The following is a 25942-nucleotide window of genomic DNA, read 5'->3' on the forward strand; positions in this document are numbered from 1 at the left end:
AAGTCCGTCCTGGATCCGCCCCTGCCACAAATGCTACGTAAGTTGCTCTTCCCACTCAAATTCTTTCTTCTAGGAATTCTCTTAATGCAAGTATTGCTTCCCTCGTTCCGGTCTTCTTCCTTAATCCATGGGTGCAAATCTGTCTTCAACATTGGGGACGACGGATAAGACCGTTCTCATATATATCAGTGGCGTATTTAGGGGGCTTCCGGGCTTAAGCCCCTCCAAAATCTTACTTACTATAGTAAAGTATATGAAATATCTTGCAGAATTTTCACATTTTCAGGCAAAGCCCCCCGAAACAAAATCAAAAATACGCCACTGATATACTTGGAGGATCAGGGAGCAGAGTTGTCTTCAACATTGGGAGACGGGCACATTTGAGGCTTATTCTTGGGGGACATCAATTTCATCTCACTTTCCTTTGTGGCTAGCTATCTCTGAGGATACGCCCTCTTTTAAGGAAGGGATGTGAAGAGTTAGGATTTTAAGGTAGGTGGTTGATCTAAGCCCTTTAACAAGTAGCCTTATGCGAACATGTTCCAATTTTTTTTATCGAAATTTCTACCACGTTTTTCTTTTGTTTTTTTTTTTTTTTGTTTATATAAAATATTACTGTTCTTTTTCTCCTTTTTTTCGCTTGTACCGTTTATGAATTCTTTTCCCTGTAAAGCTAATATAAAATCTACATAAACACTTGAAATATAGAAAAACATATTGTTTAACAAATGGGCTAGAGTCCGCATAAACTCAAAATAATACATACCTATTTTATATTGCTTCTAAAACTGCATATATTAGCTAGATTTGCACTGAAAAGCTATTACATTGAAGAAAGAAATAATCGTTTTGTCATTTCTTGCATGGCTCAATGATACCTGGTAGTCTATTCGGTTGACCAATCGAGAAAAAGAGAGGGAGGAGATGTTTCCAGCAGCTGATTCCTCGAAGGCCAGTTGTTTCTGGCGCTTTGTGTGTTGTGTGAGTTGGCCATCGTGTGCCTCCCGTACGAGTAGTGCTTGCGAGTGCTGGCGGGAGACTCAGTGTGGCTGGTGCGGTGCGTCGCGTGTGTCACGGGTGCAGTGATCGTGTCATGCGAGTGTCGGCGGCGGAGCAAGAATCCTCGCCGTGGCATCAGCTGCTCCACAATCATAAGATGGAGGGCGTCTGTAGAGACCCCGAGGACCCGGGGCGGCGTCCACGATCGGCCAGTGCCCACAATGGGCTGCTGGGTTCTATTCGTCAATTGCCTTTTCACAGATTGTCCCTGTCGGCCGGTAGCAAGGGAGAACAGGGCTCGCCCCTTTTCAGGTGAGTGAATGTTTGTTTACAAACAGCTGATTCCCATGTGACAATAAACCAGCCACCCCAACTACAAAATGCATGCTCTTTCAGCCTTCATTTCACTTACAATAAACGGTAATAAAAATATTATACTGTATTGGATGTGAAAAATTTAACAAAATCACCCAGAGGTAATTCAAAATAAAATTGGAGAAAAATATTCGGCAACTAGAGGAAATACTGTCTTGTTAAAAAAAAGAAAGAAAAAGAAAAAAGAAAGAAAGAAAAGAAAAGAAAAAATAAAAAATAAAAAGTTCATTAATCTCTTTCGCTCGAAATAATGATCTTTAGTAGCCAAAGGTGCTTCACGTCTATTTGCCTTATCCCACCTTTACATAAAAATACAGCGCTGTACAAAGAGAGGTGGAGGTTAGTTTTGTTCGTTTTTCTTAAAAAGACAGTGCATAACACAGAAGTACTCATTATGTATATGTTAACGATAATATTATGGATGGGGGCCGCAGTAGCTCAGTGGCAGAGCGCTCACCTCTGGTGCTAGGGGTCCCGGGTTCGATCCCAGCCCCCGCCAAGTGAACTTTGTTGTGGACAAACACCGTGTGTGGGGGTTTTCTCGGTGTTTTCCCGTTTTCTCCCACTTTCTTCATTCCACCCATTTTATTCATTACTCATCATCACCGTCTCCTTTAGCCTAACCGGCATAAACGTTGGACGTAAAACTCAAAGATGGATATTATGGATGGATATTTCCTTCAATCGAAGTTTTCTTTTCTTTTTTTAGTTCGATATCCCCGATTATGATCCAAGGCAAGGAAGACGGTATTAATGATAATGAACTTAATTGCGGAATGAAAAAAAGTAAGAGAAAATGGGAGAACTCCGAGAAAACTCATACACACATTTGCCCAGTACAAAGTTCACTTTGCGAGAGCTAGAATCGAACCGGGAATCCCACGCACCAAAGGTGAGAACTGTACCACTGACGCATCGCAGGCCCAATCGAAGTCTCAAAAATTGGCGCTCGCATGGTAAATCTGAGCGTGTATAAGCAGAGTGTTAGCGAGAATGCCCCGGGAGGAAAATAAAGGGTTATACCAGAAAATGATGGGATAATGTAAAGTCAAATAATGAAAATCTCGAATGGGTTTGATTGGCAGAGGATAGTGTCAATCTGGGCTGCACTTTTGTTTTCTGCATAATAAATCTTCCTCTTTCCCTATTCATGAAGTCAGATCTTTACTGCATAATTTCCGGCCGTTAGCGTTACGTATAGTCAAGATGTTTCAACCGTGGAATTTATCATTTATCCTGGGAGTAAAGGCAAAAAACGATAGAATTCAAGAAAAACTGAGGATTTCGAGAAAATGCCTCTTAATACGATGTTTACACATCACTAAGTCTATTTGGCGTTGATTTTGCCTCCACATGACGTTGATGGCGAATCGCTCATCAGTTCAACTGTAATGTCCAGATTAGGTTGTTTCACTTTATGCCATTGACCGCCAGACCACGGCGGCAGATTCGAAAGTAAGACTAAACCGTCGCTTCTCAATAGTTAGTAAATGTTGGTTGTCAGTTATTATTGTTTTTAAGGAACTTTCGTTAGTAACAATTAGTATAGAGTTTTAGTCAAGGTATACTTAAGACATTTCACTTTGGGAGAGCGGGATTACAAGTTCAAACTCTGGATTTCACTATTTTGGAAATTATATTGAACAGAAATTGTACAACTAACTTTTTCTCATGATTTATAGTTTCTTGAAATCACTTTTTGCTTAACAACATCGTCCATTTGCATATCATATTCTCATGCGTCGTAGAATCAGGGAGGATCCAGGACCGACTTCTGGGGGCGGGGCGGTGGGGTGTCATATTGCTACTTTTAAGGGATCCAAACTTTGGGATGGGTTTATTTATATATATATAAAATAAGAAAGTTCTGGGGGGGGGCGATCGCCCCTGGATCCGCCCCTGCGTAGAATGTGAAACCAAAAATTATCATGGAGGAGAGGGAAACGGTGGCTCAGTGATAGTGCTAATCTCCATAGAAAGGGTTCGAATCCAATCCAGGTGAGATTGTAGTGAATATATCGTGTCCATTGGTTTTTTTCGTTTCCTCTCACGTCCTTATTCCATTAACTCTTTTATATTCATTAACTTTAACTTATATTCGACTCCTCTAAAGTGAGGCTTCTCAAACTGTGGTACGCAAAACACTGCTGTGTGGTACAAACGAGTTTTATTGTCTGAAAATATTATTTAGCTTCAGATAAAAATGTGGAGTGTGGCCGAATTAAACTGAAGTACCATAATCATATGTGTTTTCTTATATTTTAGCGGTGGCTCAGTGGTAGCGTTTACCTCTTGTGCACGGGGTCCATAATTCGATACCAGCTCGTGCCAAGTGATCTTTGTGGTTGACAAACACCGTGTGCGTGGATTTTCTCCGGCTTCTCCCACCTTTTTCATTCCACCATTTCATTCATTTCTTATCATCACCGTCCTCTTTACCCTAGCTGGCATAACTGTGGGACGTAAAACTTAAAAATTTCATTTCATTTTCAAAACATTTTAGTAAATAATCCTTTCTAGGACTTAAGTTCATTTTTCAATATGTATCTATACAGTATTTAAAAAAATAAATGAAATGTAGTTATTAGTAACAAAATAAACCGGGAGGTCCTTCATGGCTGAGCGGTTAGTGTACGCGCTTCTGGCGTGGAAGGCCCGGGTTCGATTCCCGGTGGGAGCTCATGTGGTTCGGATTCCACGTTAATCAGTAGGTCCACGCCTCATATAGCCTCGCTACTAAAAGGGACGATAAACTCAAAATCAACTCAAAATAAACCGGTGAGTGTGTAATTTTGCCCTAGGACAAAAAAAAAAAAAAATCATGAGTTTCTCGTGTAACTTTGACTACAGGTACAGTAATATTCTTTATATAAAATATAGTGGCCTGTTGGTGAAAAACGTTGATAACTTCTGGTCTAAAGGACAAAATCGTGGGGCGTCAAACTAAAGATGTAATGTCAAGACTTGTCCTCATGTTTGTCGCTTAAAATTAGGCAAAACTTTTATTAATTCTTATTGGACAATAGAGTTTATTTTGATTGATTGATTAATTGATTGGGATTTTAGTGACTTTCGAACACTGCAGCTATAGGAGATAGGACATACTCTTTAGAGTTCGAGTCATTACTTGGGCTTTAATCCGAGGCAATTTTCCCACCAGAAACCGAACCCAAGACCACACGTATAAAATTTTATTTTGATAAAGACATTTTCAGTTAATTTAAAATTACTTAAAGAAAAGGTAACGGTACAATTAACCAGAAGTTAACTTATCAAAAATAAAAATTAAATAAAAAGAAACAATCATTCTCACGGAATACACTAATAAAGCATTATGTAATAAGAGTCATTTTTCCACACCATTTGAATGCCAAGTACAGTTTCTGAAGGATGATTCGCTCTATACGTGTACAACAAATTACTTTGTAAAGACTTTTGCGTTTCTTTTAAGGACACTATTTTTTTACTAGCTATGTCACTTTTTTCAAAATTTATTGTTAATTTAATTAAAATTTGACAATTTAATATCAATTAACAATAGAATTAAAACATCAATTAAATCAACGATTATGAAATTGATTAATTAATTATTAATTAATTATCAATCAATTATTAATTAATTGCGAATTAAAAATCTGACAGTTGTTTTCCAAATCTGAAAATACTTGTTTCCTTGTCGTTTAGCATGGTCGAATGATCATACGAAAGTGTAACAATCGTGAGTTCGAATCTCCCTTTGCGCGTACGTGTTCTTAATCGTGTGTTCGTGTCTCTGTGGTATGGTTGATTCCAGTAAAAAAACTAATTCAAACATATCAAATAAATCAGGGTAAAATAGGTAAGTTAGGTGGTGTGAAGATTTCGCTGGTGATTATTCAATTCATTATCATCATTTGAACATGGTAGTTCATTGTATAGTGGTGGAAACTGCATTCTGAAAGATCAATCATTCACAAATGTAATTATTCTTTAATTTAACGTCCCACGCTTAAGTCCTATAGGCCAAAGCAGACGGATGGATCATGAAAGAGTTGGTGGAACGAATTCGAATGGGAGAGGAAACGGAGACATTTAAAAAGGACCCATTCACACGATGTTATCCATTACAAAGTGAAATGGTCTTAGATCGATTCAGGGACCTCTCGCACGAAAGATGAGCGCAATACCACTTAACCATCTTACCAGTGACGGCGATTGGAAATTAAAAGTAGGCGGATGCAAGACATGATCTGAAGATTTGTATATCAATGTTAGTTTTCCTGGTTTTTGCTAACACTTTTTTTAGACGGAACATTGTATAACTAATATGATACCATCTTTTTCAGTTAAAATACCGTATATCCTATTTCATATTTTATTAAGTAAATTGACAAAAGCAACACAAGTAGGTACTAGCCCTTTGTATTCTTAAACAACGAAAGTGTAAGAAGAGATTTGATTCCTTGCTCATAAAGATCTTAAAATTCTGTCTGGAAAAATGAACGATCAGATTATGTAATAACAAATTTGCAAAACAAATAAATAGAAACGATAATATTAATCATAGTAATGAATAATGAGGCTTGCTTTGTAGAAGTTACAGTATATTAAAACTAGGGATTAATGAACAACTTATATTTTTAATTCCACACATGCCATTAAATGTATGTTATTACTCTTGGAAAATGAAAGACAGTAAATACTACGAGCATACGCTACGACATTTAAATAAATACGCAATTACAATATTAATTGCTTTGAATTGCAATTAAAACACAATTCCTGTAGCTTTCTTAACTCCACGCGAAGACAAATAACCAATACGTACTCACGCAACGGCAAATATTATATGGCACCATCTTTTTCTATGAACCAGTAATACATACAAAAACTTTACGTTTCCAAATTAAACTATATACATTAAGGGGTCACTTCAAAAAAGTGGGTGGAGCAACTGCCCACTCTTGTCCCCCCCCTTATCGCCGCCCCTGCATCTTACTCAAAGTATATTTCTTTAGAAGTTATTGAAAAAACATGTGTTATTGTAGGATCTGTATTTCCATGGAACTGTACACGTAGAAATAAGAATAAACGGTGTAAAAACGTAACAATCGAAAATAGAAAAGAAGAAAGATAGATGAGCTAAGCAAATGAACAAAAGCAAAAAGTGAAAGAGGAAGAGGAAATAGTAAAGGAGAGATTACCTGCTAGTAACCAGGAATAAACGAGAATTCTAAAAATGAGTCGTATACCAATAAAAATGAAATTGATTGCTTTCTAAAAATAATAGTATTCAGGATAAAAATAACTAACCAACTCCTATTCCTGTCGTCTCAGTCTATGTATATGACGAACAGAATGTTTTCACAAAAGAAACCAATACAACACACGCAGCGGTGGGTTCTGTTCCACATATGCACAGAGTACGTAGCTAAGGAGCTATATGGGATTAACATCAATATTTTATCAAAAGGGCAGAAGAAAAGCAAACAATCTGTAACACACTCTTTAGTCTAGTCTCTCTCTAACACACACACACACATGCACACCTTATATATATTATATTATATATATATATATATATATATATATATATATATATATATATATATATATATATATATATATATATATATATATATATATATATATATATATATATATATGTGTATATATATATATTATATTAGAAAATATATATATATATTCTAATATAATATAAATAAAATAGTTCGTTTGTCTGTCTGTCTGTGTGTCTTTGTGCTGCCTGGGACCAGACGAGTGGACCGAGAAATACCAAATTTTGGTTACAGTTACATTTGTCCAGACCCCAGACCTAGACGAAGCGTTTTTTTTTTTTTTTTAATACGAATCAGGGGGGTCTCAGTGGGGTGTTTACCGGGACATGTAACAGTAGTGGAAAATGACCGATATTAGTGTCAAATTCATAGATTTCGCAGTCGCTGAGATCAATGGCGAAATTCCAATCGCATTAAGTTCCAAATTCACCCCATTCGGTTGCGGGCCGGGGGTTAGCGGGGGGTACCGAGACATGTAAAAATAATCCCAAATGACCGATATTAGTGTCAAATCCATAGTTTTCGCGGTCGCTGAGATGAATGGTGATACTCCCACAGGCGTTGACTTCCAAATACAGCCCCCATCGCCTGGGGGCAAGAGGTGTTTTTTTTTTTAAATTAGAACCAGTGGGTTTCAGGGAGCGTTTACCGGGATATCTAAAAGTAGTAGAAAAGAACCGATATTTTTTCCTTTCGTTGTTCAGTTTGATTACATAGATAGATCTATTTTATCTGACCCATGCGAAGAATAGGTATTTGAGCTAGTATATATATAATGTGTGTGTCTGTGTATGTGTTCCTGAAGAAATTAAATGCATTGCAAAGTGCACATGCGTTCCGAAGGTTTAGTAAAGAATTGAATGTAGTTAGAATTCCACTTAAACAGTTTAACTGCTTGATAGTTATACAGTAGATAAATCAAGGAAAACCAGTTAATAATGCTCCCAGAGCATTGCCAAAACGAACTTAAAAAGAATTAATTTTTCTTATTAACTTCTACAGGCTTTATACCAATTGTTCTATGTACTTTATTATTATACTCATTAAACAATTCTTGTAATATATCTATCCATTTATAGTATAAAAGCCCAGTTGAGAATACTCCAAGAGCATTGCCAAAACGAACTTTAAAAGAATTAATTCTTCTTATTAACTTCTACAGGCTTTATACCAAACAATTCTTGTAATATTCGTATACATTTATAATTTCCTTGAGTATTAAATTTTTTTCACATGTTTTGTTTAAGAGTTATGTTAAAACATTCTATGATATGTTGTTTTACCAAGACACGTGTTCAAAACGGAGGACTCAGAATTGAAAAATTCGCAAAATATCATCTCTCTATGACTTAGGGTTCCCGAAATATGGCTCCGTAAATTTCCCGAAATCGGAACTTTTTTTGCCAATATCTCGAGGACGGTAAGAGTGACTCGAAAAATTCCATCACTTCTTTCAGATAGTTTTTGATGCTCTATCGAATGGAGGACTCAAAATTGAAAAATTCAAAAATAACAGACAGACGGACAAACAAACAAACACACACACACACACACACACACACACAAGGGTATTGCATATAAATTATATGTGAATAGAAGTGCGACGCAATCTCAGAAAGTTTGGGAATCCTTGGTCTCGAATTTATGTTAAAGATCTAATTTTGGTGTTTTGCATTTGGTCCTAATAAAAACTATCAGCAGTTACAGCACCGTTAGAAGAATAGATTGGATTGGACTAAAAATGGCGTCAGGAATTTGGTTATATGCTTACAGTTGTAGTGAACGAAGCCAATTTGCTGTCGTGTTGCTTTCCCTTGACTCACTGCTATTAAATACCAGGTTCTATGGGACATAATGTCATAGAAGCAGTGGTAAATTCCTTCCTCCGTTTCAGCAACGCCTTTGGTGGCTTAACAACTTCAAATGAAAACGTCAACTTACGAAACCGAAAAGGAATGGTAATTATCAGATGACATGTCTTTGCATGCATGGCGCTGGCAAATATATTCCAAACGCGACGATAATTATGGAGACTTCGTCGGATTTTTCTTGATCGAGAGAAGTTGTGAACCCGAACGGAAATTTCCTTCTACACCTTCCTCTTAGTTATTCATTAATTTTAAGAAATCAACGTTCAAACATCCTTTAATATTTTACTGATGCGTATTAGAATTCTTAAAATTCTCTATTGAGGGATGTACGTAGGGGATAGGTTCTGGAGGGCGGGACACTTCCCGAAATTCCAACTTTTCTGTAAATTTAGTGTAATTTTTGGAGGCGTTTAGAAACGGTGTCCAGATTTAGAAAAAAAAAATAAGCCGAAACACTTGTCAAACTGGCATAATTACACAGTCCATGTTCATGACAGTGGGAAAGAAGTCTCTAGCATTTGAAAATAACACTACTAAGTTATTCTTGTTTTGTACCGCCATCTCTTTAAATAATGTGAAACTATTTTACAAAATTTGTGAACTTTATTGTGGACAAACATCGTGTGCGTGGGTTTTCTCGGAATTCTACCGTTTCCTTCCATCTTCTTCATCCCACCATTTCATTTATTTCTCATCGCCACCGTCTCCTTTATAATCGTGGACGTAAAACTTAAAGATTTTATCTAATTTATTTTACAAAATCTCCAAATCCTTCCAAACGAAGACTCAATCACGGGCTTTACGAATATGTAATGTAAAAATTGTAGTGCGTAATCATGAACCAAAAACGGGGCTGTATTTTTTTTTAAGAGACGTTTTGCTCTCCTTTTGCATTTTTGTTGGTACATTGGACGACTTTCTGAAGAAAAAGAGAGAGAACCGTCATTAAAACCGGGACGAGACTCCTAATGAAAAGTTTGATAATGTATACTTTAGTATTAGCTTCATCTTTATATGGTTAATGTATAGCGTCAATTTTTAGGTTTAAGAAAAATTCGTTTTTATAGATTTTCTCGAAAACTACTCATGAGAATTCACTCTGATCCAAGGGCGCCGACTTTCTAAAATTTATGTGGGTGCATATCAATGGCGGAACGTGTTAGTCTATATGTTTTCAGAGAAGTATCTAAATTTGGTTGATTTATTTTTAGTTAAAATCATTTATGAACACTGTCATAAAGAGTTGTGCTGTGATAAACTAAAATATACCGGTACTATAAAGATAAGTTGGGGCTGAACTAGTTTAGTCGGTAACACGGCTGACTTAAAAACAAGAGAAACAGGTTCAAACCGGGCTCGAAACTATAAATTTTGTGGGTGCGCCGCACCCACTAGATTATTTATGTGGGTACCGGAGCACCCACGTCGTCAGCGCGAATGCTCTGATTCATATAATTTTGGTTACCTTAATGGAAAATGAAATGAAATCTTGCAGTTTAACGTCCCACGATTATGCTCATTAGCCTAAGGAAGACAATGATTAGGCTAAGGCAACTGAATGGTGATTGAAGAATTGGTGGAATGAGAAATTGGGAGGATACGAGTACCCTGAGAAAATCCATGTACACGATGTTATCCACCTCAAAGTTACTTGGCCGGGAGTCGAACTAGAGCCTCCACACACCAGAGATAAGCGTTCTACCACTGAACCACTTTGTTCCCCCTCCCCTCCGTTAACTGAATAAGAACTATCTATTAGTGTATATTTGGTGTTTGGACACTCTTGTTTTTCTTTAAGCACTAAAACTATGTTAGAATTATTAGCACGATAATTGTAAATGACTATAAACCAGGCCCGCAACCAGCCACAGAGGTTTGGGGGGGGCATGAATATGTTAGGGGGGAACAAATCATTAAATATTCTCTTACCAATAGCTAAATTGTGTTTTTTGTATTAATAATAGCATTTTGTGTTAAGGTCTGGAGGGGCTACGAAAAGTTCAGGGGGGTCTGGCCCCCTAGCCCCCCTCTGGTTGCGGGTCCGCTATAAAAATGAAATCCCACTTGACAAGAAGCTCTACTGTTTGACCTGTCTTTGCTTATTGTTTGATTCATACATAATAATCATTGTCCTTTCCTAAGGAAACGTAATATTTCGTGAAATCATTCAATGTCATCAAGATATTTCTGCATTCCGCAGGGAAAGGAATTTCAATGCCTTCAGAAGATTAAAAACCATTTCGAGTAAGACAACCTCATAAACATGCAAAAAAGACTCACCAAGCATTGAATTCAATACTTGCAGAAGGACAGCTGCTTGATGACAGGGTCGCCTGTGTCATCACCAGCTACAAACAATGTTTATCATTTACTCCTTGCATTGTGTGCAACCTCTGAACATTGTCGAAACGAGTTTTTTGACAGGATTAAAAAAAAAAAAATTATCTGTGGTTTCTGCAAAATCGTTTTATACACTTCAGCTGTTAAGATTAGAATATTACTTTTACTTTAGATGAAAAAGTTACAAACTAATAACTTCCATTGCAACAAAAAAAAAAAAAAAAAAAAAAAAATGAAACTGACTATGTTTGTGATCGAATCACAAGAGAACTGCTGAACCGTTTGAAACGAAATTTTCAATGCAGTTACCCCTTACCTTGAATTCGGTTTTTGTTGCACTTTGATTAAAATGCATATCCTAAAGGGAGGAGGTTGTTCAAAATTTAAGCGAAAAATTTAATATCCCACGAGCCCGTCAAGTTAAGATGAAACTTGGTGTATAAAGAAACTTCTCATTAAGAAAAAGAATGCATGACCCAGTGTTTTCGAAAATTCTCGTTTTAAGAGAAAGAGGGAAACTTCCTCTCTCTCTCTCTCTCTCTCTGTCTATATATATATATATATATATATATTGTGCTTGTTCTTTTTTCCCTGTCATAACTATATTTTATCGACGTCAAGTTACATTTCTGCTCCTTCCTCTCTCCGTGTAATTAATTGAAAAGGGAAGCACTAAACAAAGATGCCCTGGAGCATCCACTAGAAAATTATATAGAGAGTATGTAGTTGCTTATGCAAACTATGGAACGAGGTATTAAATCGGGGATAGGGCACCGTCAGGGGCCAGGGCCTCATCCCTCATTACGTTTATAAGAGATTTGGTTAAAAAGAGAGAGAGAGAATGCTGGAACGAAAATGACTAAGGGGAACAATGGCGTAATTGATATAGTAAAACAATATTAAAGACCGTACTTCGACAGTGTTCTAAATTTGCATCAAGTGACCTAACTGTGGCAGAATATTTCTGATGATGATGATGATGAAATGATGTCTTTGAGCTGTCCTTGAGCTAGAGGTCTGCACGAGCTTGGGCCTACAAAGCATATATCACTTCGGGCCCAGGCCGGGCTCGGGCCGTAAATTTTTAGATATGCAACCATATTTCTCGGGCCTTTTCAGGCTTAACTTTGTAAATATACTGTACAACGATATATAGATCTATTGCACCATTCTTTCTGGAGAACTTTGAAACACAACTGGAAAACTAAACCTCTAATTGCTGTAAATAAAAATAAAACTTTGCGTTAATTACCAAGTTTCTGTAATTCGGGCTTATTTCGGGCTCATTTGATTATCACACTAGCTCGGGCCGGGCTCGGGCCTATTAGTTAAAACATATTTCGGACTCGGGTCGGGCCTCACATTATAAATTCACGAGCCCCGCCGGGCCTGGGCTAAAAACCCCGGACCGTGCAGACGTCTACCTTCAACGCTCCTCGCTGAGCAAATGCGTTACTTCTGAAACATACAATTTTATTATCTTCCACCTACCATAAAAATTTAAAATACAAGATATTTTTCCGCTTTATATATAACCAACAGAAAATAAATATACACATAATATTTCTATAGTTACTTCTGTTATACTACTTGCTCAAATTTCGACCAACGGATGTTCTTACATTGGCCAACGTAAATAGGCTCCATTGTATTAAATCTATGTTTGGAAATTGGCAGATGTCATCGCGTGCAGTCGCAGAAATGAAGAGATGCCATGCCCTAACAGTCCATATTGTAAACTGAAGACTGTATCGCATTACTGAGTATTCGGTACATTCTTGTAGAATGTCTGGATTACTCAGACCTCAGAGAACCTTTAGAATTATCTAGTAATTGTAATGTTAATCAGATATTGAGGGATATCCTTGATTGTAATGATCATATCCTTGCTTTTATTCTGGCGATTGAAGTAGCAAAGTTACTCGCAGGATTTACTTTTTATATATTGTATGCTTTATTATTATTATTATTATTATTATTATTATTATTATTATTATTATTATTATTATTATTATTATTATTATTATTATTATTGTCTCATCCACTTTTCTTGTTATATAACTTATTTTTTTCTTTTTCCTTTCTTACGACTTCTGTTTTAATTTTTTAAAATTATATTTTTGTTCTGGTTTTGATTTGCACTTTTTTTTCGAAATTTTATTTTTGATCAATTTTTTTACTTTACAATTTGTGTGTATATATCTATCTGCCATTGGCTGTTTTGTGATGGAGAATTAGCCTGAGTAACGTCCCCATCAAACACGTAAATCATTAATTTCATACTATTGTAGCAATGTCATATTTCTTACAGCCATAAGTGAAATGATCATTTAAGAACAGCTTCGTGTGAGTACCTATTATCAACCAGATTGCATATGGCAGTACTAACAATCAACTACTGAACTCGTACTTTGCCATTTAATAGGAACAAAAATGTTACGTTTAATTACTCCTAACGTAACACCATTTTGTGCTCAAAGTATATTACCTTGTTCAAACAGCGATTGTATTCACTAGAAGGCAGGCAGTGAAGAAAAACTCTTACATTCATATGAAAGTGAATGGAATATTAAAACTCAATGTTGTTTCTTTCGTGTGCTAAGGAAACAAAAACTCTTGCTTCTTATCAGGAACTGTATTTTTTTAATCACCTTCCAGCTACACTCACTCCTACGTCGATTCCTGTTGACAGAAGTTCGATTTATTAAATGTTAGATAAGTGAAGGAAGTTTAATTGCGAATAAAAAATTAAAAAAAAACAGCTGATTCGGTTTTATTGTTCTACATAAATAGAAGTGAATGATATGGGGTCGTTCAGAGCACAACGGAAGCAAGTCCAGTTGTCAAAGTTATAAGAGAAAGAGACATAAGGTTCGTATGATACGTTTACGTACATCGAAACGTCGTCATTATTATATTTTTTTTACATTATTAGTTATTTTCAGCATCTGCACTGGCGGATCTAGAAGTTAAAAACTGGGGGAGGGCAACCAGAACTTACTGTCCACTAGAAATTCGGTTGATTGGGGATCGAACTGAAGACCCTTAGCACCAAATATGAGCTATTTGTATTGTGTCTGTATAGAAAGAAAAACTATTATATCAGTGCGTATGCATAAAGGGTTCAAAACAAAACACAATTAAAGTAAAATTATTTCCTTTCCTTCAACGTGATTTTTTTTTTTTTTTTTCATCGAAATAATGAAAGTTTGACATTTTTATGTTTGAGCGTCGATATGAGAGAAGAAAGTTTGGTATCGTGAAAAAAATCGAAATTTAAACGGGTTTACACGTTTCATGGCCCCTACATTCTGAAAAAAACGCTTTTCGTATGACTGTCTTTCTCTTAGTCTCCCCTAAAGGCCATATTCCTCAACAAATCCAGACCAAACTTTAAACTTTAGGTTTCTATAAGGTTCTTCAGGACTGGGATTTTTTTAAAGGATAAGTCAGAATTTGCGTTTTTGTAGGAAACAACTATAACGATTGTGTTTATATTTAATATATATACTGACCAGCCAGAGCATTATGATCACCTACGTAATATCTCGTATGTCTACCTTTGATTCTCACAAAAGCAGCATTGCAATTTGATATGGAAGCAATGAAGTCTTGATAGGTGGCTGGAGGTATGACGCACCACTCTTGCACAAATAAGTCACTTAATTCCTGTAAATTCTGCGGAGGGAGATTCAGAAGCTTGGACCTAACATTCAGGGGACGTCCCAAAGATGTTCAATTAGGTTAAAAGTAGAAGTTTTGGGGCCACTGAGCAATTGAAATTAATCACTGTGCTCCTCGAATCTCCTTTATGGAACTGTCATGAAATATAATTGTCTTAAGTTATTAATCAAACTGGATTTTTTTTTTCAAACTTGTCTCCGTTTTGTAATGATAAACCGACCTAAAATAATAAAATTGTTATCCTAACTTGAGCTTATGATTTCGAATAAACTAATTTGTTAAATAGCAATGTGAACAGTGATACATATAGAGGTTGTAATAATACGGAATCTTATTGCTGGTTTACTGCTTAAGCAAGAACCTAAATGTCATTTTCTAGAACCGAGTCAGTTGCGCGTTATTTCGTTGGAACAAAGCTAATGTTGAGCAGTATTACTGAACTTAGTTTTTTTTTTCCTTTATTACCTATTCAAAATTTATAAATTATCATAGTGTATAATATTTAAAAATACTCATCACTCTGTTTTATTGGATTTTAAGAATCTTTAACGAAGTGGTAATTCAATTCAGGATTTTTGATTTATTTTCGAGATTTTCTCATTCCTGGAAAAGACCGTTTACAAGTTTCTGCCTGATTAGGAAACGGTGGTGTTTAGTTTGTATTTTTAAAGACTACTGTAGTGTTTATGGACGAAATATAATGTTCAGTTACTTGTCAGTTAGATGAACAGCTGACGAATTTCTTAAAATAGACAATGATTCAAAGCCATCCTTCACCAGTTAATACTACTTTGTAAGTAAAGTATCCAATAGAAATTGGGCGCGCCGTTAACAGCTTGTTTTTAATATAGAACAAAAACTTTGAAAGATGGTAGAATCATACCTAGCGCTAGAACCTGTTATTTACTTCTGCTTCATAGCACGTTGTACCTGCCAACACGAACTCTGCAAACATGGTATGTTGTGTTTTGAGAGAGTTATTCTGCTTTTGCAGATAAGCAACACGTTTCTGTTCATTTAGTTTCGCGGGAAGTTATCTGCCAGTGAGAATAACAACAATAACATTAACAAGTAATAATAATAATAATAATAATAATAATAATAATAATAATAATAATAATAATAATAATAATAATAATAATAATAATAATAATAATAATAATGGCTTTTCGTACGCCACTTACGTTTTTTCTCTTTGTGTAGATGTCTCTAACTATACCATAAAAGCCATTTCGCTTCTGTCGCGAAGAAAAAGAATCTTTGAGTTTTACGTCCCACGAATACGCCTGTTAGGCTAAAGGAGACGGTGATGATGAGAAATGAATGAAAGGGTGGAATGAAGAAAGTGGGAGGAAACGGGAGAACTCCAAAGTACATACGGCGCGAGCTGGGATCGAACCAGGGACCCCAAGCACCGGAGGTGAACGCTCTACCACTGAGCCATCGCGCCCCCCGTCGTGAAAAAAAGCTCCCGTCTCAACCTAAGGGGCATAATCGTGAAATGCTAAACTAGATGATTCCATTCCAATTCATTCCATAAGAAAAAGCTCCATAAGGATGTACTTTAGGATCAGTTTGACTTTAATAGATGTTTACGATTATGATATATAATGCATTTTTAGGTTCAGAAACAAGTTCTCTTCAAACTCTCAAACTTTACGCATTAGGATTTATAGTCATTCACATAATTTTGTTCTGCTTTATCGATTGGTCGATTGAGACTTTTTTGTTCCTTTTGTTAAACGTTAAAGTTATTGTAGAATTTATCTTGTACTCGATTGCAATATTGTTTATTCTGTGGTCTACTTTGTTGTCACACTTCCTTATTTCTTCAATTTTCATAGCGTAAGTACTAGGAGGCTTTATAACCAAGGTTATGAGGGAATTCTTATTTTTTAAAGGAAGAGAAAAGTGATGAAATAATTACTACCATGACATAATTTTAAACTCCTTCTCCGAATTGTTTTACAACACTTTCTGCTCCAAATTCCCTTCTCTTTCTTTCTCTCCCAAAATATGCTGTTCTCGATACGATTCTAATTCGTTTTCATTGAAGACGCCTCTTGTAGAGTAGGCAGAAGTGCTCCATTGATCTTTCGATGAAGGAAAGAAGAGGGATTTGTATTCGTGAACCTGATCCTTCTTTTGAGACACTAACACAACTGTGTTGTGAATGTGTATAGGTATATCTATTATTACGTTTGTCTTCTAAGTAAAATCAACAATTTTCTGTCATATGCTACAAAATAGTGAGGAGCGACAACACTTCCTGTCCTCGGTGTCATTAGCTGTAGATGACATAAAATTGTGCCGACTAAGTAATTTTAGAAAATGAAATGAAATCTTTTAAGTTTTACGTTCCACTGTTACGCTGGTTATTCTAAAGGATACGGTGATGATTAGAAATGAATGAAATGGTGGGTGGAAGGCAGAAAGTGGGAGAAAATGAAAGAATCCCGAGAAAACCCACACACACGGTGTTTGTTCACCACAAAGCTCACTTGGCGCAAAATTAGATCGAAGCAAGGACCCTATGCATCAGATGTAAACGCTCTATCACTGAGCTACCGCGGCCCTCTGACTAATTTTAGAGAAAGTCGAGCGAGCGTAGGCATGTGATTAGAATTTAGTATTTCTGGTGGGTTCCAAGGAAATGTGCTACATACGAAATTTACATCAGTTATTTTTTCATGTTGTTTAGACTCTTTTCTTTACGTAAATTATATTAGATGTGAACCTACGGTCTAACGTGGTATCCGGACGACCACAATGCGTTCAAAATTCAAGTCTTTTCCACCAGTAATCGATCCTAAGGCGTCATGCACCAAAGACACGCATACAAGCCAATAAGTAGCGGAGGAAAAGAATTGAATCTTTCTGATTAAATGCCAAAAATAAATTTCAATGAATAAATAGATCAAAGATAAGAACAGGGAATCAGTATGTTTCATGAAAGTGAATAGGTTATTATGTTCGTTATCTAGCAGCAATGGCGTACGCAAGGTACTTTCGGGGTCTAAACCTCCTCGTCCTCCTTGATCATCTATTGCCTAGTGCGTGTGCCTCCTCCATTGTAAAAATTGTACGATCACATTTACTGACGGACTAACGTCAATTCTGGCTGCCAACTGATTACTCTAAAAGTTTACAATATTACTGTAAACTTTATCGTTATAGGCCATAAAAAGGCCGTATTTATGCCCTATTATCGTAACTTTAACACTAATACCGTAAACCTTAGGGTAATCGGTTGGCAACCAGAATTGACGGTAATCGGTCAATAAATGTAACCGTAACTGTTTACAATGTCTGATGCACGTGGTCTCTGGTTCGATTACCGATTGGGGTACAAAAGTAATGTTTGTCCCGTGAAAAGAGAGAGAGCTTGAACTCCACTCATTGATGAAATTCTGCGCTTTGCAGTATTACCAGTCATATTCTTTGGAATTGGAATTATAACTTTTGAAACCTTACACTTTCGTTATCATTGGAAGTGTCAAAACTATTTGGTCATTCATTGGGAAGAACGAAGATCGGAACTTAAGCTAGGCTTTTCCTAAGGCCTTACTTACTAGGCAAATGCATGGATGGCATATAGGAGCCGACAGACTTCCATCCAAATGTTTCTTTTCTCTATGCTTAATATTGTTCGTATTTTTAGTGTAAAATGGCGCTTATCTGATAAATAAAACCGAAGGGCAGGAGGCTAATTTTAACTTTGTTGTGAAATCCTGGGTTGAATCGAGTGATCAGCCATCCTGAATTTTTCCAGGGTTTTCCTCAGTTTTATTTGACAAATGCCGAAATGGCGCCTTAAATATATGCCTTGACCAACCTTGTTCCACTTTGTTTCTAGCTAGGTAATTGTTTTTGATTGTTTCACTTTGTTTCTACCTAGGTAATTGCTTTTTGATTGTCGGCGATTCCCGAAATTTGGTGTGATTGGTCTCTGGTGCGATTCCAGGCCACGTGAGTTTGTGATGGGCAACATCGTTTCCTTGAATTTCCTTGAGGTTTCCAATTTCCTCCTGCATTCTCATTTCACTGATTCTATCTTTAGTCGTCTATGTTTTTTAGCCTAAAGACCATAAACGATGGACGTGTAACTACACATTTCATTTCATTACATTACATTTTGAGTGTGTGTGTGTGTGTGTGTTCGTAAAAAGAGGAAGCAAGGAAAAATGTTTCTAGTTCTCGTTTAAAATGAATAAATAAATACCTTTATGTGTGACAGTAGCCTTCATACCTCGATGTTTTATTTCGTTTCATGAATACTTTTTGGTGTTTCATTCCATCAGACTGAGTGGTGAAGATTATGACGAATATCGAGATCACTTCCTCTTTCCTCATTCAGCAACCAGCGACCTCCTTCGACCAGAAGAGGCGATTTATAGTTGCTCTTCGTTTTTTTTTTCCTATCTTTTTTAGATATTTCCACCCATAACATAATCTGTGGCTAACCCAGCATCTGTTTACGCTTTGACTTAACACGCCGTAAAAGATCTTTGGCTACTGTACAAGAAGCCTCTTCGTCCATCGACCAACGAACGGCGTTTCCTTCCTTCAGCAGAACACAACATTCCATAAATTGTTAAAAGCCTATTGCTCTGTTAAAGTTCCATTAACGGGGGTGGCGCTCGTTTTGGGCAATCAAAGGAACGGCAAAGAATTAAAGTTTTACATTGTCGAGAAAGAAGCTTAGTTTGGTATTGAAAGACAACATTTAAGAGTAAAAACAAGCTATTTCAAATATAGAGTAATGGCCAATTTACCATTTTTTCTTAGGTTTATTCAAGTGGGTCTTATAAGAATGTTTGTCCGTCCATTACTCTACATGACAAGTCTTGAAGGAGACCAACTCCTTCTTCTTCTTCTTCTTCTTCTTCTTCTTCTTATTATTATTATTATTATTATTATTATTATTATTATTATTATTATTATTATTATTATTATTATTATTATTATTATTACTCTCGGAGCATAAACGTGGAGTATTAAAGTCAAAACATAAAAAAAATACTTCCTTCAATGTATTAATTAATATAATAATAGGCCTACGCTATTTAAAATGTTATTGTTAAATGTGCAGGACATACTGCGAAGCAAGTTGATACTGGATTTTCAGTAATGACGAAACATCCTTCACAAGCGACCTTATAATTCAATTTCACTGCTAAAAGTGTTACATATGTTCTCCCGAATTTGCGAATCTTCATTCGAAATTCAGCCTGTAATCATTTTACAAAATAAAATTCCCCTACATTAGCATTACAACTGGTGGGGTTTACCATGTATATATTGAACACAATGAAATTGCTAGGATGAATGGTAATGCATTCAGAAAAAAATGTAACTTTTTTCTTGTAACTAAATATACCTATTAGCTGTAGTTCGTATTAGCGAGATAGCAACGTACTTTTACTAGCAATCTTTGTGTAGAAGCCCAGGCCCATATCTAGGGGGGTCTAGGGGGGCCGCCCCCTAAAATTTTCACAGTATTCTTGCAAATGAACTATAATATGGTGATGAACTATAATATTTTTGGATCGGCCCCCCCTAACTTCAGCCGGGCCCCCCTACATTTTTGGGCTGGCTACCGGACCTGTAGAAGCCGTCAAGGCCAATGCATATTAACAGGAAAAATTCTTTTACGTTTACAATATTTATGTCATGGTATTTAAAAAAATATTATTCAACGCCAGATTTTTTTGTGAGTCGATCATGTAGCTATAGAAATAGAAATGGTGAAATAATTGTGTTACACAGCCTATAACTCTTTCATCCGTAAGTCATAAACAATATGAACGTCTTACTAATAGCTGTAACGTAATGATCAGCTTCTAATTCTTGTTATGGCTTAGAACAATAAAAAAGAAAGAAATATGTAAGAATAAAGAGAAGCCTTTACAAGCATTCAAAAGGATAACGCCGCCCTCTCATTTGGAACATTTTACAATCAACCGATTACGTCCAAATGACTAATAACTCCAATGGAGCGACTGGAAAAAAAAAAAATAATAAAACCTTGAACTAGAGAAGTCTATTGTTCAATTTATTTTGGTCTATTAAACAAGACAACAACATCGACAAACTTCTATAACACTTTTAAAACTTGACCTTGGTTTGTTCATTGTTGCGCGAACTAATTTTTCTCCACAGATTTACTTCTAAATTTTCATATTATTTTTGTATGTTCACAACGCAAGGACAAATACCAGATTACAATGGTTTGTTATAGAAACAAAATAAATAGCACCGGATCATACGACTTAAAGTAATTATAAATTGTACGGACGACTGGCGGAGGCTGGAGTGGCTAGTTAATCCTAAAACACTGTTGTCTTCTGGAATACCATTAAACATTCTGAAACTGAAACGTTCTTTCAATTCTCAGAAGAAAAAGGCCATGACTTCAGTGGAGCTGATTCTCTACAACTGTCGGAGTCCATTCAGGTTTTTCACATATCTAAGAAGGATTAGAATTTAGATTTCTGGGCTTTCGGCGTCTAAGGCCATTTAGCCCTTCACGATTTGAGGGATGACGTCCTTCAGCGAGCACGCAATCCGGGGAAAAGGAAAGGAAGAAAGGATTGGGGAAGGAAGAAAGCGGCCTGGGACTTATCAGTTAGGTACCACCCCGGCATTTGCCTGGTGTGAATGAGGAAAACCTCATTCAGAGTGGCTGGCTTGAAAAAGCGTTTTACACCTTTTCGACACCGCCGGGAATCAAACCCGGGACCACTCGCACCGAATCGGGCAAACGTATTTGTTTTAAAATCCTCATTCAGATATCTAAGAAAACACCAATGAGGATTTTAAAACAAATACGTTTCCCCAAGCAAATTTTGGTAGGGGCCGGGCTTCTCGGCCCCTCGATCGGCGCTCACGGGATGGCTCCTTTAGCAAAATATGGTAGTTATGCTAATTGTAGGTGTTCTAATTTCACAATCCGCTGATCACGGGTCCGCTAAGGGTAGCCATCCCGATTTTTTTTCTAGAACTTTATTTATCGTCTGGTCTCATCTCTGGGCAACACCAACTGCAGGGCAACTCAACATACCCTAGCTTTATTAAGTCTTCGTACCTAAAGCTTTTCGATGTGTAGGAATGTCCATACAATGAGCGTGGAATACATTCGTGCGACTATTTACCTGCTCGAACAGCTGTTCGTGTGGGGTGTTTTCACATACTATTAAGCTGAGTGTTATGTTTATGAACACTCTGTGTAACTTATTGGGGATGTTTCACTGCATCACTCCTACTTACAATTACCTTAGCTTAATCTACCATCTTTAGGACACATCTGCGAATTCTAGTTAGTGCTCTTAAAAATCATATAGCCTACGTGTAGTTTCGAACATGTGAAAAAATATTTGATAGCCTCACATGCTATGCAGCACACATAACACCTAAGTGGTGTTGGTTGTCTAACATTTTAGGAAATTGCCATCACTACCTTTTCTACCACACTACCACTCCTACACGACAGATCATATAGGGCTAGTGCATGTTCACATAATATTTGGTATTCATATATAAAATTTATGAATATTGTAGACATGAATTGTACACTTTATAAGGTTCCCAATAGCTATGAATTTGGTACAGGGAATGCTGCCAGGCTGTACATAAAAAACAAAGAAGTTATTCAATATTGTTGCGGACATATAATGATCAAATGTCCAAAGATTTTCACCAATTCATAGATCTAATTGAGCTGAAAAGAATGATATAGATAAGTGTACGTAAATCAGAATCCTCAATGTATCACTTCCTTACAATCCTCAATTTCTAGATTTTAATATACAACTGTTACGAATCATCATATCCGCGATTTATTCGCTTAAAATCCAATTAATGACATTAGGCAAATGGGCTGGAGCTTGTCTTCGGACAGATATTGAAACGTGACAATGAGGAACTGCATGATAATGTATAACATGGAGACGTATAAGATACGGGAGATCATCACTAAAATAAACAAGTAGCAATGTCACGTGTACTCTTAACTGAAGGAGTCTAGTTTGTAAATCGTGAAAATGTCTCAGTTAATATTGAACCGGAAATGATAGTGACTGTCTATCACTTATGAATTTAGTAGAGAGATTACAGCGAGATGGAATATGTCCTTGTTTAATTCAAAGGAGAAACCCACTTCTCAATAAAGATTTTTATTCAACGGCCTTTAACGTTAAAACCGGAAGTAATTGATTGCTGCCACTTCCGGTGTGAATACAGGGCTAAGAGACAAGATATTACATATTCTCAGGACACTGAGTCTATTTCCAAAAACTGCTCTTCGCTCTCTGTTATCGTTTTTGCTCTGCATAGATCATTATTGAAATCGGAAGTTGTAGTAGATTTCTATTACTTCTGGTTTTTGTAGGGACTTAACGATGCAGATGAAATGTGTTCTTAGGACGTTTAATCGGTTGTAAGAAAAATGGTTTCTCTGTAGCTGTTACTATTTTTGCTTAATAATTTAGTGAGTAATCGATGTAAATATCGGAAATGGTTCATTTCTACCAGCGTCGTAACTTACATTTTTTCTGGGGGTGAAGCATTAATACGCGTATTTAGGCCCCCCTACAAAAGTTGTTTTTCTAATTCTTGGGTCCCTTTTCATCTTTCTCTTTATGGCCCCCCGGAGCCTGTGGGCCCTCCCGCACGGCGAAGACTGCAGGGCCGTTGGTTACGTCCCTGGGTCCTTTCCATACATGACAAACTAATTGAGGGGCAATATTGACAAACCTCATAGCAATACGAGTAAATATTATTTCTAGGACCCCTAATAGTAGACATTTTTTACTGAAATGGGTTCACGATTCATTTTTGTTTTATTGACCTTTTGTGTGCTGTTTTGTTTATGTAATGTAGTGAACCTGTATGTTCGTATCATATATGAAGTAAGAAAACTTTATCTTAAAATGGGCCCCCTCGAACGGCGGGGAGCTTTCCTGGGGAGCAGCTGCTCCCTGCTCCCCCACAAGTTACTGCCCTGATTTCTACCACTTTCGATAGATCGATTACCTCTATCAGAGAAATCGATTCCTAACTTTTGACCCTCTAGATTCTGGTGAAAATCGATCCAAAAAGCTGTTCTTAAGAAAATTTTGTTTTTGGATGAACAGACACACATTTTCTGTCTTTCGCACGAATGACATACATTGAGATGTCCCACAATTATGCCGGTTAGGCTAAAGGAGACGGTGATGATGAGAAATGAAGGAAATAATGAAATAAAGAAAGTGGGAGGAAATGGGAAAATCCCTAGAAAACCCACGCACACGGTATTTGTCCATCACAAAGCTCACTTGGCGCGAGCTGGAATCGAACCAAGGGCGCCATGCATCAGAAGGGAACGCTCTACCACTGAACCACTGCGGCCACGAGACAGAGTAAATATATAAAGGAGTTTTGGTCAGCCAAACGTCTTAAAAATAATGCTAAAAGTGGCAGCTCTTGAGGTAAGTCATAGAAGTTAAAATTTTTAAATTTATCGGTACAACGTAAGGGAAGAAAGCTTGTAATGCACTCCTTCCACAGTACAACACAGTTTTGTTGACATTTAAATGAAGTTAGTGTATGAACCTTTTAAGAACTGATAATGTTGCTGTCAGCTTTATACGTCGACAAATAAGATGGTACATGGGATCCACTTTTCTCTTTCAGTACAACAAGTCGCTACAGTTCTTAGATTAAGTTATTTCAATTGTAGGCTCGGTTTCTGCAACAGGACATTTCCTAACAGGAACTGAGCCAAAGTTTGGCCCGGTGTCAACGGAGTCGCCACCCTCACACATAATGGTTCGGGAAATCATTCAGAAGAAAACAGACTCTAGGAGACATGTGAAGCAACATCCTGGGAACTTATTCGAAACGCAAATAATATGGAAACAGAATATATATTTGATATATATATTATAACTAAATTTGCAATATTACCATCGATTGAAATATCATTACCATTTTGAATTCAACATTTTAATACATACAGTATAGAATATTACAACAGGTAAGTGATTTGTCTCATTACATTGAATCTTTGATAATAGGTTGTTACTAATACATATATATTTCTTTGTTTGACTTTGTTAGATTAGGTTAACTTCTTAGTAGATTATAGTTTAGATTTCATATAAAATATTTATACGTAGATGTTCCTGCGTGTATATATATATTCGATGCTCTTTTTTCACATTTCAGCTTCGGCGCAAGTATATTTATATAATTTGTTCAGGAAACAATATTAAACAGCGGGAATAACATCAAACACGAGGTAAGTATTCAACCTTTAACTTTCCTTTTAATAATTAAAATACGTCGTAAACATATGCATGTAATATTTGCAATATTTTATTTATCTCTCTTCTTCTCATATAAAATTATTTTCTTGTCTATCTTTTCTTCTCATTATATTAAAATACATTATTCTTTATTTATTAATTAATTAATAATTATTATTATTATATTTTTACAGGTACGCTGATTCATCCGCTGCAACCACAACTGTTAGTTCCCAAATAATCACAAACGTCAAGCTACTCTTTGCATTGTCTCAAAAGAACCATTCGTCTGGTATTTAAAATATTAAATAAATTGGTGCGCCAGAATTCCACATTTCTACAGAACATCTACAACTGTATTATTAAATTCAAATTCCAACTATTCATCTACCATGTGATTAAGTTTCATAACATATAATAAATTTATCGCACAAGTTTGATTACTCAAAATATGGACACGTAGTAAATACTGAAGAGTTTAATGTGAAGCTTAAGATTTTGACTATTTTAATCATATTTACTTTAAATCATGTCATCCTAAAATAGTGGCAGATATTATAATATGGGGAGAGAGAAGTGAAATCTCTCCCGAACAAACGTAACACTAGCTATTCATAGTTAATTCTTTTCTCACCTTTTTAAACTTCCGACATTTGCAATTTTTTTTATTTATCTAAATTTATATCCAAATTATTTATTTACGATTCGAAAACATTAATTACTTTTTCTAAATTTATATCATACGGTGCGGATTGGAATCCTTATCACCACTTTCTAAATATGTAATGCGCTGTGGTGTAGATTCTGAATAGCGGCGCATTACATA

At 36.2% G+C, this 25942-nt stretch overlaps 1 protein-coding gene across 1 annotated transcript in view; it reads left to right on the forward strand.

The window, feature by feature from the left end:
• Positions 1 to 993: 993 nt before the first annotated feature.
• Positions 994 to 25942, forward strand: part of LOC145665058 (ATP-sensitive inward rectifier potassium channel 12-like) — a 286562-nt gene continuing 261613 nt past the window's right edge. The window contains exon 1 of the mRNA XM_081732311.1: positions 994 to 1311. Coding sequence (XP_081588437.1) covers positions 1094 to 1311 — 218 coding nt within the window. The 5' untranslated portion in view covers positions 994 to 1093. The remainder of the gene's footprint in view (positions 1312 to 25942) is intronic.

The sequence above is a fragment of the Thermobia domestica genome, chromosome 11, assembly GCF_964235325.1.
Source record: "Thermobia domestica chromosome 11, izTheDome1.hap1.1, whole genome shotgun sequence".
In the NCBI taxonomy this organism is placed as follows: Eukaryota; Metazoa; Arthropoda; class Insecta; order Zygentoma; family Lepismatidae; genus Thermobia; species Thermobia domestica.